Genomic DNA, 16945 nt, shown 5'->3' with positions numbered 1-16945 from the left:
CTCTTTCTTTCTGTTGTGTGTCGCTGGAAGTGTTCATGTCACGCAAAGTCGGTTTAACAAGTCTGCAAAGTTCACGCAAGCACAACGCAAACGAAACCAGACTTGGCTTTGGGGTCGCTCAAGTGTTTCTGTCTCCCTGAATGGTTTCCAAGTGTTGAGAAAGTTCTCATGGCAACGTGACCTGTGTTTCTGGAGACAAATTTTGCATCTGTTCTCCCGATCCACACCCTGGTGTGTTGATTTGTTTCACCCTTAATCAGTGGTGCCAGCTCCTCTGCCACAAACCCACGTTTGCTTTGGCTGTTTGTTCACCACTAGAGGTGCTCCCTGAGCACCAGCACCTCGGCCTCAAGTTCAAGTTCAATCCACCCTCACTTGTGCAGCTCGGGGTAATTGCAGCCCCTTGTTTACCCAAGATGTTCTGCCAGCCTTTGCAGCCCGGATTTCTGTGTGCCCTGTTTAAAAACTTCACCATCACCATCTTTTCTACCCAAGGGCGTGTGTTGGCATGGCTTTGAGTTTTCTTTTGAAGTGTTTACACCTGCAGAATGGAAAAAAACCCCTCCAAACAGGATTGTGGTTGCATTGAACAGAAATGAAGTTTTATTAGCGACATTTTCCTGATACAGAACAACCTGAGTAACCAACAGGTTGAATCTGGAAAGCGAGTAGCTCAAGCGCCAGTGACTGAAGCCACAGAGCATTGGGGCAGAAGCAGCGCGGGGCGTGTGTGCAGGTGGGCAGGTGGCGTCTGAGTGGCTTGGACGGCATCAGCAACACAGAGGAGCTGGTAAAACATCCGTCTTTGCTCGGGACATTGCGTGGGGAACGTAGGGATTTGGGCCAGTTACTGCTTGAAAGGTCTTGGGCTGCAGGATCCTCAGATTTTTAGTTCAAAGGTGTTCAATATCCTGTTTGGAAATAAGGAAAGAATTAATTGCTGCAGTACTGGCACTGAATCTCTGACCAAACAGCAAATAAACTTGTTTGTGTAATAGGTGACCATAAGGCCTCCAAAAGCAGCAATTTTTATGAAGTTCTACAGAGAACGAGAGAGATGAAGAAAAACAGCTCAGGTTTTTACTATATGATTAGCTGATGTCGCCCACAAAACTGAATAGAAATTGAATGTGTATTTCTTAAGCAGAATTAATCCTTTGCACACAAATAGGAAAGAATTCTTAATAAAAGTAAATCTAACACTTTCCAGAAATTTTAATTTATCCTGGGTACTGTTTCCCTCTGGAAGAGGGTGTTGATATAGTGTATAAATGACTAAGGATGGGACCGAGAACAGTGTGACCATACAACAATTCTCACCTTGGCTTCCACCACCGCTCCTACAGGACTGAGAATGGGAAGATGAAGAGTAGGAGTGGGAACTGCTGACACCTCCTGAGGTTCTTCCTCCGCATCCTCCTCCTCCTCCTCCTCCTCCTCCAGCAACAACACTGGAGCCACCGCTGCTTCCTCCTCCTCCTCCGAAGCTTCCTCCTCCCATTCCTCCACCACTGCTGCCTCCTCCTATTCCACTGCCAGAGGACATTCCACCACCTCCGTAGCCACCACCGATGCTGCTACCTCCTCCTCCTCCTCTTCCTCCTCCAGAAGAATAGCCACCACCTCCTCCTCTACCACCTCCCATGCCTCCTCCCAATCCTCCTCCTGGGATTCTGCAAGGAGAGAGGAAAAAGGAGAAGAAAAGTTAATCGAATGTGGGTTTGCTTTCAGACTGAAATCTATTTACAGGTACTGCCTGTGCTGCTCTAATCTGTACTTCTCCTCAGAACCTGGCACAGATCAGCAAGACAATTGATGCAGTGCCAAAAATCAACCTCTCTTTCATTTTCAGCTTGAATGCAAGAGTTCTTGCTTTCCCCACATTCTGCCCAGACATTTCTTGCAAGATTTAGCCTGGCTTCTTTTTCGGTGCATGGTGTTACCACACTCCAAATTGGACTGATCTAGCAACCCCAACTTTTGCATAATGCTGTGTTCTTGTAGCAGATACATACACGAGGTCTTGCTGTCCCTCCTCCAGCAGCGCCCGGTACTGAGCGATCTCCTGCTCCAGGCGGGTCTTGATGCCCAGGAGCATCTTGTACTCCTGGTTCTGATTCTCCATCTCGCAGCGGATGCTGGCCAGCTCCTCCTCCAAGGGGCTGATCATGCTCTGGATCTGCTGCAGCTGCATGTTGTAGCGACGTTCTGTGTCCTCCAGGTTGGACTGCAAAGAGTCTATCTGCAAATGGAAAACCAAACGGAGGGTTTATGGCAATGTGGTGTGTCACCATTCCTTCCTTCTTGTGACACGTGTCACAGGTGAAGCAGAAGCAAATGCCCATACTTACCATGCTGAGCTGCGACTGCAGCTCGATTTCCAGGCTTTGATATTCACGTCTCAGCTCCGAGATCTGTTGGTTGCTTGATTGTATCTCCTGACCACTTGAGTGGACTTGTTGATTAACTTCTTCCATCTGAAAAATTCACATAGAGACTTGAGGCATTTTTGATAATAAGAAAACATTGTGGGGTTGTCATAAAAGCATTGAGAAAGCAATTAATAAGAACAAAGCCAGGTGTGATGTGGACTGTGTCCCACGTGCCTCTCTGCCAACTCACACTGTGTAATTCACTTGCTACTGGAACCCAGAGATTCTACATTCTTTACCACATAAAGTTAATACTCCAGAACTGACCTGTTACTGTAAACTGCTTAAAGTCCTTAAAATTTAATGTCCCTTAAATACCATGTGATATGTTGCTTTTCCTCTGCTGGATGTAAATAGGTCCAGTTCTTTGTGAAAGATTTGGTAAAAGAACAAAATCCGTGCTTTACCTTGGCTTCGTACCAGCTTTCCACCTCTCTCCGGTTGTTCTCAATAAGCTGTTCGTATTCACGGCGCATCTCATTTAATTTTTCTGTCAAATTAACACCAGGAGTAGCGTTGACCTCCACATTAACATCACCACCAGATTGTGTTTGCAGTCCTTTCATTTCCTAAACAAAATAAAAGAAAAAGAAAAGATTCACCAGGTTCTCAAAGGGTGAAGGCAAAGAGATGTGTGATAGTTTCAAATAAAGGAAAAGAAAGGGACACAAATCCTCAGAGAGGATTTGCCCCTGCAAAGGGGTCTCGTCTGCCCTTGCCGTGAAAGGGAATAATTCCTCCATATATTCTGTATGATTTTCCTCCCTGAGTTCCTCACTTTGTACTGACAGCCACTTATTTTCCTGGGCTCGTTTTGCCACGTGCTGAGCTGGATGTCTTACTGCATCAGCTGTGGTCAGCTATGGATGCTACATCCTCCCGAAAATCAAAGCCAGAGTGCGTCACCTTGTGTCACCACTGGCCAAAATCCTGTTGCTGCTGGTGGAAGAAATCCACAGGAAATTCTCTGAGTGCTGAGTTCTCCTGAGTTATTATTTTAAAGTGTGGAGAAACTTACCTCTTCATGGTTCTTCTTAAGATAGATCAGCTCCTCTTTTAGGGACTCAAACTGTGTCTCCAAGTCAGATCTGGCCAGAGTCAGTTGATCCAAGAGGGGACGTAATCCATTAATGTCACTTGCCACGCTCTGGTGCAGAGTGTATTCAGTTTCATACCTAAACCACAGACAAGAAAGATCAGTGTATCTTTGGTCTTTAATCCCACTGCTCAATTCTTAAAAGAAAGAACCTAATTCTCTTTCCATCTCCAATAATTTGTTTGATTTCAGTAGAATTTCTGTCTATGAGATTTATATGATGAGGATTATGCTTATAAATCTACATGCAAGTATAAAGAAACTTAGAATGAGCACTCTTCAATGACTTGTCTGGAGAAAAACAATAATGAAAAACTAACAAAATAATTCTCAGAATGCTTTTCCCAACAATTATATCTTCTGTCAAGGGAGCTGAGAGGCTGTAGCATCTACAAAGGTTAATTTGCAATATGAACTTGTGGGGGTAAAGGGAGGCGAGATGGAATGGGACAGGAGGACAAGACTCACTTCAGTCGGAAATCATCCACTGTCATTCTGGTGTTGTCAATGTCAAGAAGGATCTTGTTGAGGTCCACGTTTGCACCCACAATCTGAAAAGGAGAGGGCAGATGTTATTCGCTCGATGTCTTTCCAGGCTGACACACAGACAGAGGGAAGGAAAACCTGTGCAGAAACACATTGCGGAGTATCTTCGTGGTAATGTCAAGCCTGACTAGTGCTGCAGGAGCTACATATAGAAAGAAGAGTGTATTGCTTCCAGTTGAAGCGCCTTTGCTGTCAATTTTGGTTTACAAACATCCGTTTAAAATGTAATACCTCATTGGAAAGAATAGCTGAATAAACACCACATTGCAAAAACAGTGGGACAACATAATTCCCATTGCATTCAGCAACAACCATATTAGTGCTGGAGATATGGGACTATTAAATGGCTGAGGGCTAGAATTGGGTTAAATGCGCATGTCTATTCAAAAAAAGATGCTATCAATATGGGCAATGGCAGCAGCAAACGTTGCACTGGCAATGCTGCCATCGCACCAAACACCGCGCCAAAAGGTGCAGAGCACCCATGACAGAGAAGAACCAACTTTGTCCCCACACCACTCCGCTTTCAGGCTAAAACAGAGGGGGGAACAGATCACCCCAAATGGGGACATCATGCTGCAGGAGGCAGGTGCCGTTCTAATAAGAATCTGTTCAAAGTCAGTAAAATTGTATCATACCTGGTTTTGCAGTTCATCAATTGTTTTGTAGTAGTGGCTGTAGTCCCTGGTGCCACTGGGACCTTGATTTTTGTACCACTCCCTGATCAAGTGTTCAAGTTGAGTATTTTCCTCCTCCAAGTGTCGCACTTTATCCATGTAAGAAGCCAGGCGATCGTTGAGGTTCTGCATGGTCAACTTCTCATTTGTGGAGAGCAAACCGCCCTCTTCACCAAACCCTACTCCACCAAAACTACCTCCACCAAAACCACCACTACCCCCAAAGCCACCACTACCCCCAAATCCACTAAACCCACCTCCGCTATATCCACCACCGCCAAAGCTCCCTCCGCCGAGGCCGGCTCCATAACCACCTCCCATTCCCCCAAAACCACCTCCGCCTGATCCAAATCCTCCTCCCATGCTTCCACAGCTCATTCCTCCTCCATAACTCCCACCACCCATTCTCCCGTAGCTCCCATGGCTAATCCTTCCGCAGCTGCCGCTGCTAAAGCCGCCTCCATAGCTGCTCCTGGAAGCTCCTCCACCAAAGCTTCTCCCAGAAAAGCCTCCGCTTCCTCCAGACGAGGTGTATCTTCTAGTGGACACCGAGGAGTATCCACCAGATTTACGGACTCCGCAGCTGCTGCCCCCTCCGCCACCGCCACCACCTCCACCACTGCCGCAACCACCGCCACCACCGCCTCCGCTGCTCATTCTAGTGATACTAGATGAGGATTTGGTGCCACAGCTCATAGTGGCAGCGGGTCAGAGTCAAACCACAATCCCAAGCTTAGCTGCACAGCCTGATAAGATTCAGGACTGCAAATTTTCATCCCCAGCTCTCTCTATTTATACATTTGACAGTGGGTGTCACCATCAGGGTGTTTCCTTCTCCCGGGGCATTTACCAACCTTGTTGTTTGTGCCAAGAATAATTTGCTGAACAATATTTTTATGCCGATATCTCCGGCAATCTAGCCCATTGCTGGGTTTATGGTGTTTGTTTAAGACCGAACATTTCATTTCTCTTGGGTGGCATTCTTTTCATGTAGCTTTTTCTGAAACAGGTAGACTTTTGCCTCCTGCAACCTGGATCTGCTTTATGATGGAAAAGCCACTTTGTACAGGATCCTGATGAAGCAAATGTTGAGATAATGTGCACCTGATGGAACTATACAGAGAGAATCTTTGTTCTTGGTTTTTCTCTAAAATAAAAAAGAAAAGACCCAAATCTCAAAGTGATAATGCAGCACGCCAGATGGCAAAGTCATAGGAATCAAAGAGAAAAAAAATACTGTTTTTTTTTTCACCAAAGAGCTGTTGAGGTAAAATGTAGGAAGGTTAAGGATACTTTAGTTGTATTATGACATCAATTGTAGCACTATTAAAAGCTGCATTAATGCAGACAATGACCTACAAACTCCTGTGTGGGAAGACACTTTGTGGTTTAATATAAAATGGCTCATTCTCTCTATTGTTACTGTGGCATATATTATAGGTGGTAGAGAATTATATATACTGTTCTTAATGCAGAGATCCTTGAGACTCTGTAGTAGTATTTTGAGAGAAAAGCTGGAAGGCTTTTTACACAAATTGGTTGAAATCAGACTGTTGAGACAGAGCCCAAAAGAAATTACTCCATAATGCAGTCCTGTGCTGATCCCCAGCAGTTTGCCCAAGAGGGACTTGTGGATGGGTTTCGGGCTCAGTCGTTGGCGTTGAGGTTCCACAGAGCATCTGAACACAGAATTGCATGTTTCTGAAAGATCTAAAGAGTCTGAGTTTGATCAAACAGTTCTGCCTCTGGTTCCGGATGACTGTCACCTACAAAAATAGGCTGGTGTTATAATGGCTCATCTTTGTCCTGGGTGAAAGCGAAATATTCTGGCTCAAATGCAGAACCTCATTTCCTCAGCATCCCCTTAGCCGTGTTCTTACACTGTGAGCTTTTATCAGCAATGTGCATCTTATTTTTTAATATAACAGAGACTTCATTCATGCAAACAGCCCAGCCCTACCGCTTAACCACAAACAACAGCAAAACCAGCAGCATTTGTGCCCTTGCTGCCCATGGACCCCAAACTATTATGGTTCCGTGTCTGCTCTCCTCGCAGACCCCGACGTGGCTCAGTCCTTGTGGCCAGAGCTCCATTTGGAAGCCAATTAAATGCTGCTGTTGGTTTTTCCACCCTCTTGTCAGCCTCCATGTGCACGATTCTCTTACAAACTCTATTTCTGCCTCTTAACTCCTGGTCTATTTTGTGTTACATTAAGGATTATTTAAACGTCTTGTTTCGGAATCCATTGTCCCGTCCTTTGCGCTGTGCTTTTGCCAACATTGCTTTATTGCTTCTTATGCAATCTCTTTCAAAAGCCCTCTGATTTTATCTCGCTATTTGATATACTCAATGCTCAAAGATGATGAAAGATTTCAAGCAGCTCGACGATGTGCTAATTTCTCCTTGACTGGCAGCTCGGGGACTGTAGTGTCATCTCAGCAGCACAAACACTTTCTGGCCATGTTCTATTATTGGTGCTGAAAAATGTAGTTTACTATATGCAAAACACTGCTTCTTTTTAGTGTAGTTTTACCTTTGTGTTTGAGCAATGTTCTTTTGGTCACAAATTCTGCTATACTATGTTAAATTGGTTATGACAGCCAAATCTCCATCAGTGATTCCGGTGATATTCACTATAGATACTTTTCACAGACAATCTCTGGGTGTGTTAGTGACAATGAGCAAAAAATTATCTGGAATTGTTAAAACGAGAGTAAAAACATTCGCCAAAAGAGTCTCTTCATCTGTGTACTCACTGACAATCTACATTGTTTCCTATTTTATTTGTAGGTTGTTGATTTCTATATGTGCTTGGTCACAGGAGGGACTTGTCCATGCTGGGAGGTTGTATGACTGCTTCATGCTCTTGCATAAATTGAATTCCCTCATGGCATATTTTAATGTATTTATTATTAAATATTTAACTATGCAAATATCTACAAACCAGAGAAGATCCATTCTGTGGACAGGACAAACTTTTCCTTTCTGAGCTCATCTAAAGAGCGTTCAAAAATTGTTGTTCTCTGATGCTTTCCACTGATGTGTTAAATGGAACTGGCGGGTTTAGGACCTTTTCTCATCTCTTCCCTATATACGACACACAGTTTAACTGTTGTTTCTGTGTTGATACATCACCCAGAGAGCTATATAATCACTTCCAGATCAGCCCGGAATAAGGGCATTTATAACCACAGGAACCAGCGCTACTCAGCCTGCAGAGCATCCGAATGTCCTGACACCCCGCGCTGCTTCGTGTTGAGCTCAGCGCACACCACGTTTCAAGCAGAGCCGACATTCCTTCACTCTCCCTCTGTTATTGTTTTCCCTTTTAATCAGGCCTCCCTGATTTATATCACAGAACTGATTGCCTGGCACCAGAGTGAAGACAAACCCTGTGAGCAGCCGGCACCGCTGTGTATTTCAGCAAAACTGGGAGGCTTTTACAACAGGCTGGAGCTGCTGTCTTCAAAACAGACCTGGAGAAAACGTGCTCACTTTGGTGTCTGTGTGCTGAAAAGTTAAAGCGTTCGCCCTCAATTCACCATCATTCAGCTGCCATGCCTCAGGCAAGTGCTACGGTTTATTCTCTTCATCTGTTTAACAACCTCCTCCCATCACTCTTACCAGAAATGTTTGTAAGATGAAAGGACCTGTTTTCAACCAGGAGTCTGTGCTCACTCTTCATTCCCAATTCATCTCACCTTATCCTAGTGAAATCACGATAATTTCCAAAGGGATTTAGATGAGACCCAGCAAAGGAAACAAAGACTGTTAGGACAGCAGTGAGCTTGCCTGGGAAGTTTCAGTCCTCCCCTACTCTTCAAGCAAACACTTTTGTGCAGGATAACTTGGGTCTTCCATACAAGTAGGTTAAGAACGCCTGTTGCTCTGATCCTGAAGATGTACAAACCATTTTTGTCCTTTGGACGTGGCAGCCATGGGTCAAGGCTTTTGTGCCCTACAGCTGACAGGCTGCTAATTACTGCCTGTCAGCTACCAGGTGTCATTTCTGTCGCCTTCTGAGCTACAATCAGACCACTGGCCCTCTGGGATCACCCCCCATCTCCTGCAGGGTGAAGTCAATTCGACTGGAATAATTCTATTTTGGTGGTACCAAAATGCAGCAGCATTTTTGTTATTGCCTATAGTGTCTGGAGGACACGATAAGAGCATCTGCCAACTGGATTTCCTGCTTCTCTCCAGAGGTGATGGGGCTCAGTCCATATGGATGAAGCAGCTCAGCTCGGCCATCCCTGTAACAGCTTTGGTTACTGTGAGATCCAACATAGAGATTTGAATTCCAGCCTGCAAAAGCACTAATCCCCATAATTGTACTTTCTGATACTACAGTTAATGTGGTGTGAAAAAGGTGTCCACTCTTGTGTTTTGCAGGAGGAGGGTGATGCTGATGGGCCGAGCTCTGGAATGATGGACACGCTGCAGGGACAAGAGCAGAAGCAGCCTGGAGAACATCTTAGTCAAAAGGTAAAAATTAGTGAACATAATAATTCAAGGTGGTTAAATACCCACTGAGCCAAGATTTGGGAATCAGAGCTTTGGGCTTCAGCCGGTCTAAGCGTAGCTAAATCCTGTTGATGCCTCCTGCCTTTGGGGATCTGGCCCCTGCCTGATTGTCCATATAGAGATTTATTGTCAGAAAACAACCCCAACACTTTAAGCAAATGACCACCTAAGCAACCAGTGTTACAGCCCTCAAAAGAGTGCAGAAAACCCACGAGGACATTCACATTGAGATACGCAGACTCTGCAAAGATTTCCTATTTTCTTCCTCCCCACCAGCGCAGTGCGATGGCATTAGTGCTGCACCAATCCTGTCGCCCGTGAATATGGCCGGTGTCGCATTTGACAGTTATTAATAACAGGGTTGACAATTAGTGCTAAACAAAAGTCTGATCAGCAGAATATCTGCATAGGCAATTTTGAAATGGCATCTATGCATCCAAATGGACAAACGAATTGCTCTGGGAGAATTGAAGCCAAACACACAGGAGCGTGTGTGTACGTTGATTTTGGCCTGAGGTTGTTCTGAAAGTCTTGTTCCAACACGTACCACAATTTTCTTCTCAGAGCGCTAATAGGAGCCGTAGATAAGTATCCAAGTTGCAACATTTTGTGCTCATAAAATTAAAGCTTATTATGCTGATTAATGCGTAACAAAATGCATGCAAATAAAAAGTGCAGGGCTCTCCTCGCTATTCTTAATATCGTTGGAATCCCACTTTAAGCATGTCCTGAGCTTAGACACCTGGCACTGCAATATTTATTTGTTACTCCTACCTTGCAATATTGTAATTTTGGGTTTTTAGCTCTGTTCCTCCGCATAAGTTTTATTTTGCATCATTGTTATGATTACAAAGCTGTTCTCTCAGTAAGCAAATGCCAGTGATAACCTCCATGCAGATTTTGTACATACAAAATGGAAAAGGGAAAAAAATGCTTAAACTGGCGCTTTCTTCCAAGGTATGGTAAGAAACCATCTAAATTCGGACCTATTTTTGTCTGTAGTGAGCACTAATGCCATGATTAAGTAGGTATTTTTTTAAGTTTATTGGTGGTTTTTATTTATGAAGCTTATTTGCACTATAGATGCAGACTCATTGCATGCAAAGAACTGTATGGGAACACAATGTTAAGGAAGGTGCAGATTTTAGGCAAGGAAGAAGACACTACAATCAACACTGGGTAGTAAAACTAGTAACAGGAGTATCGTATTATCTATCCTAATTGCTCAGAAATTTTTCCCTACTTCTGTGCGTGATTAGAGCAATGTAAACATTTAAATCAGCAGCAGCGTTGATTAGCACATTACACCACGGCGCACTCTCACATTTGCATGTTCGTACTGTAGCCTCGTTTCTCAGCAACGGTATCGAGTTGCCTCTCGCAGCTAATAGATAATTAGATAACTGGCAGTAAAAATACTAGAAGTAAATTATATTTTTGGAGAGAAGGACAGGATGTGATTACAACCTGTAAATCACCCTCTAAAAGCCAAGAGGCTGAGCAGAAACACCGTTGAGGTGAACTGGGCCGGCTCCTGGAGGAGGGATGAGAAGCAGGGCTGATGTATCAGGGATATTCTTTAATTTGGGCTGTTGGTTTTGTATCCTGAATAGCCAGGTCTAGGAAGGAATTGCCACAGCCTGCGAGAGGGGTACAACCAGCAGAGCAAACCGGGACGGTGGGTTTGGGGACAGCGAGCAATAGAGACACGGGTCGGGTTTGATACTGCAAGGGTTTTAGAGGGAGATAGGGGGATCCTTGTGAACATCGACACTGCCTCTGCGCCTGTCAAGTCAGGGATATCGGCGCATGCTTAGGTGTAAAATAGTCCTTTATGAAGATGAGCCAGTTCCTCAGGCCCCCAGAGAGACACTAGATGTTATTATCCTCTTTCAAATACTGATGACATTGGCGGGGAGCCTGGCGTAAGGCAATGCCATGAATCACTGGCTCAGATGCACCTGGAACTAGGGCGCTCAGGATTCCCGTTCCCACGGTCTCCCACCCAACGTGTGTTTCTCAACCTTTCCCAGTGGGCGATGCCTTGAAAACACAAAACTCCTGCCTGTAAAGCTGAGGGAGAAGAACTTAGAGGGTGACACTCCTGTCCGGTTCCCTTTGTTTGTGTCTAAGGACATGAGTTAAGTGCAAGGGATAAATAATGTATTTAAAGAATGTATTAGTGACCAGGTGTCATGTGAGAAACCCTCTGAATTATCTTCAAGTGAAAACAGAAATTGGCTTTGGAATCTTTTCTCTCGGGTATCTTTCTTTCCCCTCTCAACCTACCACTGGATTTTGTAAATCACATCTTAAATATGAATAATTTGCCAATCTTCTTTTTGTCAAATGTATACCTGTCTGTACTTAGTCACGAGAAGTGGAGGACGGGGAAGTTTCATCATGCATTTTAGTGACTCCTTAGGAAGACTTTTTCTAAGAGACAGTCAGTTCCTCAAACCCACCCTGCCTTGCCTGATAGAAGTTGGGAGCAGAAGTGAGTAGGTTTGTTGCCCATTAGTTTTCCCATTGTTGTGTATTCTCCACAGTTTTGCCTGGTTAGTCTTACATGGTGAATATGTCACTGCACACGTTGGGGTCTCGCACATCATCTGACATGTTATTGTGCATTCCACGGGTAGGGCTTGATATTTGTAACTGATTCAAACACAAATACCCGCTAAAGGAAATTTCCCCCAGACACGGCTTTCTGGTTGCATCAGAGAGAAGCAAAGATTTATTAGCATTTATTGGTTTGAGGTTTTTTGGTGTTTTTTTTTTTGTATTTTTTGTTTTTTTTTTTTCACAAGAATACCAATCACGGTAGAGATTAACTCAGGTAACAGTGATTAGGCACAGAAATTGAGATGCAAGCAGCAGGTTGGCCATCCAGAGAGTTCCGACTAGTCCCCAGAATGAACAGCGCTGAGTAACTTGAGCAAGTGTTTGCCCTTTGAAGAGACGCGATGGGACGTGCTTGGGTTGTCCAAACCCACTGTGAGCTCCTGCTGTGGAAGATGCTGGTTTTCCAAATCACTCCTCAACCCTCCTAAGACTCCCTGTTGAGAGACGAAGGGAAGCAAGAATTTATTTGAAGAAGTGTTATCTAAATCAGCATTTTTCATCTTTTTGTGACTTCATAATTATAGACTGTGTAGTTCTCAGTGGACTCAGATGTTCTCCCCAGCATTCTGGAAGGGTTAGAACAATGTCAGACTTAGTATTTGTACAACCATGGGTGTTTATGGCTTTATCATATTAAATACATGGACCTGCTTCTGTTCTCAACTAAACATAAATCACTCTTTAAATTTAGAGTATAAATCAAATACAGATTACTTCCTCAATAAGAAAAAAATGGAACAGAATCTTTCTAAAAACAAAACTTCCCCTTCATGGTCAACATTTTCAGGCACTTGTTTGAGGTGTCGAAACCTTACCCATCCTCATCGTTTTTATGGCTTTGGACACCTCCTCCATGGTCGCTCCTCTCTCCAGTGTTTTATTCCCTTCCAGGCACAGCTTCATGTTTTCTCCACCTCCTGGAACAACAGCCATGAAATCAGACATGGAAAAGACCTTTAGGTCACTCCCCATCTTCTGCTGCTTCAGTATTTTGCAGCTAATACCCCTTATATTTTAAATGTTTTCAGTGTTCCAACTATTTCACCCTCCTTTAACCGTTTTGCCCCAATAATACCAGTTAAATTTCTAACATTTGGCTTTATTCTGAAGCTACTGACTCCTTGGGATCCCTGATTGGATTGGGCATCATCTTTCCTTTTCCTCCTTCATTCCCTCTTTCTACATGTCCTGTCATAACATCCCTTTCATTCGAGTCACTTGTGAAAATACTACCCTGTTGATACTTTACTGTAGAAGAACAAATCTCAGAGTGGACTTAAAACACAAAAAATATCCCCAAATTTCCAAATCAGGAAAGGAGGTTTCATATCGTTTCCTGCTATCCAGAGAGTAAAAGCAAATGGGAGGATGAACTCTTGTATTCCAGTTTTTACCTTGGCTTTCACAAGGGCTGCCAGGATGGGACTGGGAGGATGAAGAGCGGGAGAGGCAGGACCTGCCTCCTCCTCCTCCTCCACCTGAGCTGCTCCCAGAGGCTCCACCAGAGGTTCTCCCTCCACTCCCTCCTCCTCCACCTCCGGAATAGGAGGTTCCTCCATGGGATCCTCCAGTTCTTCCTCCGCTGCTTCTTCCACCTGAGCACCAGCTGCTTCCTCCATGTCCTCCGTGTCCTCCGTGTCCTCCATGTCCTCCATGTCCTCCTCCTCCTGACGATCCACCACCGGCTCCCCCCTGGGAGATGCTGTCAGGAGGAATGGGCGTCTATTATTTATAGATAATGAATGGCTTTAGAAGCCTTTCAAAATATATACCGTGAGTACTTAGAAAAGACAGTAATTTTCTTGCTAACCTTCCATTTTCATATAGAACTGTACTTCCTGATTGTACTTAGGAGAAGAAATTACAAGTTATAGTTCTAAATACTTTTGCAGGTATTTTGTCTGGTTCATAAGTCTAGAAAATACAGCTCTGTACACTGCCCGCTAACATTTAGATTCCGCATTAATTCTTGTCAATGTCGTAAATATGTTGATGATGAACCAATTGCACTTGTTCCTAATATAAATATTTCTACTTTCATCTTCACCTGTGTGCATAGGTGGCATGATAATGAATCTGACTGTCCGTACCCAATGTCTTGCTGTCCCTCCTCCAGCAGCGCCCGGTACTGAGCGATCTCCTGCTCCAGGCGGGTCTTGATGCCCAGGAGCATCTTGTACTCCTGGTTCTGATTCTCCATCTCGCAGCGGATGCTGGCCAGCTCCTCCTCCAAGGGGCCGATCATGCTCTGGATCTGCTGCAGCTGCATGTTGTAGCGACGTTCTGTGTCCTCCAGGCTGGACTGCAGAGACTGTATCTGAGAATGAAAGAAAAAATACACTGTAAATGGGGATGTGAAGGGTTTAAATCATTCTCATGCCCCAAATGAGAAAGCTCTTAAATGCATCTTCACTAAATGCAGTGCTACCTATAGCTAATCACGTGTGCTTTGCATGGCAGAGGATCATCTCAGTCATTACCTACCATGCTGAGCTGTGACTGCAGCTCGATTTCCAGGCTCTGGTATTCACGTCTCAGCTCCGAGATCTGTCGGTTGCTTGATTCCACTTCTTGGCCACTTGAATGGACTTGTTGACTCACTTCCTCCATCTGAAAAATTGATATACAGAATTGGAGGTTTTGAGTTTTACTTACAATGGTAGTTTATCGTGGAAGCGTCTGGCAGCACAAGTTGAAGCAGGACCACGTGTAATATGGGCTGTTTAAACTTCCTTCTGTGGCCCTGCCAGTGCAGTTCAAGCCCACTTGTGATTTCCTTTATTTTAGTCAAAGGGCTTCTACCATTATACCCTAAAAGCAATGGATGTTGTTGTTCAAAGTGTCATCCATCTACAGGAAGTTCTTTCCAAAAGTTGGTATTATTTTCCTTTTGTAATGTGAACATTCAAATTCTAACCATTTACCTTAATTTCATACCACCTTTCAACCTCTTCACGGTTTTTCCGAATGAGATTTTCATATTCTTGCCTCATATCATTCAGTTTTTTCAGCAGATCCTCTCCTGGAGCAGCATTCACCTCCACGTTCACATCACCACCCGACTGGTTTTGCAGCAGTTTCATTTCCTGCAGAGAAAACCCAGGCCCAAGGCAAATCAACAAAAATGGTGAAGTTACTTTTCTAAAGAGTTTTGAAGTCTGTTAACTTATTCCGACCTCATAAACCATCCTGGATTCTTTTAACAACCTATACATGTATGTGTTTTTTCTCGTGTCCTTGTGTTCCTCTGCATTTTGCGTTTCAAGGAGATGGCTCTTACCTCCTCATGGTTCTTCTTGAGGCTAATCATCTCCTCCTTTAGAGACTCAAATTGCATTTCCAGGTCAGACCTGTTCAGAGTCAGATTATCCAACAAGGGTCGCAGGCTATTGATGTCAGCCTCCACATTCTGCCGGAGACCATATTCCGTCTCATACCTGCGCCAAGGAGAGTGAGAAACGTCAGCCCTGCTCTTGGCTCTTCAGTCCTTCTACTCATTTTATTTATGAAAAAGCTCACGTATTCCAGTATCATAGTGTCTGCTTTTGAACATATATATATATAGGAATATATATTTACTTTATCCTGAAGTCTTCTGCAGTCATCCTTGTGTTATCCAGGTCCAAAAGCACCTTGTTGGTTTCCACAGTCGCAGTCACAAGCTAGAGGAGAACATCCAGGCCTCAACATTTTACTTAATCATAAAAAGCCTGTCAATGCTTAAACTTCCTTGACAAAGAACATCCTACCTGATTTTGAAGGTCTTCAATTTCTGCGTAATAGTGGCTGTAGTCCTTTGTACCAGTAGGACCTTGCTTCTGGTACCACTCCCTGATTAATTGCTCAAGCTGAGAATTTTCCCTTTCCAAACTTCTGACTTTATCCAGGTAAGAAGCCAGGCGTTCGTTAAGGCTCTGCATGGCCAGCTTCTCGTCATTGGAGAGAATCCCCATGTTCCCTCCAGGAAAGCCACCGCTGCCAAAGCCACCACCACCTCCACCAAAGCTTCCTCCATAACCACCACCAAACCCACTCCCGCCTGACCCAAAGCTCGCTCCGTACCCACCGCTGCTCATCCCCCCTCCATAATAACCGCAGCTCATCCCCCCTCCATAACTACTGCGCCGCATCGTTCTGTAGCCACCACCGCTGGCTGCTCCACCATAGCTGCTCCTGGAGCTTCCTCCACCACAACTGCCGCCAGAGAACCTGCCACCACCACTTGTCCCACAAGTGCTTCTTCTCGTGGAGACCGAGGAATACGTGCTGCCCATTCCACCACCACCCCTTCTTTCCACACAGCCTATGAAGGACTCCTTGGAGGCCCAGCTCATGCTGACACCAGTGATTCAGGTTCAAACTCAAAAGCTGGTCCTACAGTTGTTGTGGAATCATAGCCCCAGCCGCCACCCCGCCTGCTCCGCATTTATACCCGCGCTCGTGGGTGTCACTGTCAAGGCAGGACCTTCTTGCCGGCTGCATTTTCTGCCAACGCTAATTTGCCAAAGAGGGATGTTTGGCAGTGTCACCCGTGCCCAAAGTGTTCATGACCGTTTGTTTATCAATACAAAACATGTAATTTCTCTTGGGTGGCTCTGAATTAGGAAGATATTTTTGGTGATCTAGTCCACTGAGTTACAGTCATCTGCATTAAATTAATCCCACTCACCTCATCCTGTTCACATCCCTTTCAGCACAACAATAAACCGCTGTAATATGGGACGGTAATGACTGGTGTTGTCTCTCTTTAATGTAGTCATTCCTCACACTCTTTCCCCTTGCGGGAATACCAGCTGATTTTTTTCGTATTTAAGTGATATTTTAATAGGTTCTGGTTTATGGTTACCTTATGCTGTATACTCTCTATTTTTAGCCCTCTATTGCTTTATGCCTTTTGAAACGATATCGCAGGATGTGTTTTGTAGGTACTCTGAACCGCTCCCTGACATCATTGCACCTTACATGTGGGCAACTTATTCCAAACATACAATTCTATTCTATAAAGAACAGTTATGAAGAATTGTGTGACAACAACTGTAAAGTA

At 44.4% G+C, this 16945-nt stretch overlaps 2 protein-coding genes across 2 annotated transcripts; both read right to left on the bottom strand.

The window, feature by feature from the left end:
• Positions 1–574: 574 nt before the first annotated feature.
• Positions 575–5519, bottom strand: LOC102095602 (keratin, type I cytoskeletal 13). Its single transcript, XM_065039284.1, has 8 exons — positions 4713–5519; positions 3997–4079; positions 3451–3607; positions 2840–3001; positions 2352–2477; positions 2016–2242; positions 1321–1673; positions 575–911 (listed from the first exon to the last, which is right to left on the bottom strand). The coding sequence occupies exons 1-8, from the start codon at positions 5445–5447 to the stop codon at positions 904–906; spliced, it is 1851 nt and encodes a 616-aa protein (XP_064895356.1). The 5' UTR covers positions 5448–5519; the 3' UTR covers positions 575–903.
• A 6464-nt stretch (positions 5520–11983) lies between these two features.
• Positions 11984–16303, bottom strand: LOC102095858 (keratin, type I cytoskeletal 14). The gene is made up of 9 exons (XM_065039290.1): positions 15651–16303; positions 15481–15563; positions 15182–15338; positions 14826–14987; positions 14386–14511; positions 13992–14218; positions 13296–13603; positions 12717–12818; positions 11984–12335 (listed from the first exon to the last, which is right to left on the bottom strand). The coding sequence occupies exons 1-9, from the start codon at positions 16233–16235 to the stop codon at positions 12310–12312; spliced, it is 1776 nt and encodes a 591-aa protein (XP_064895362.1). The 5' UTR covers positions 16236–16303; the 3' UTR covers positions 11984–12309.
• Positions 16304–16945: the final 642 nt, after the last annotated feature.

This window comes from Columba livia, chromosome 23 (assembly GCF_036013475.1).
Source record: "Columba livia isolate bColLiv1 breed racing homer chromosome 23, bColLiv1.pat.W.v2, whole genome shotgun sequence".
Classification (NCBI taxonomy): Eukaryota; Metazoa; Chordata; class Aves; order Columbiformes; family Columbidae; genus Columba; species Columba livia.
Note: the sequence above shows the minus strand (reverse complement) of the source record. Positions and strands in the feature narration are given on the sequence as shown.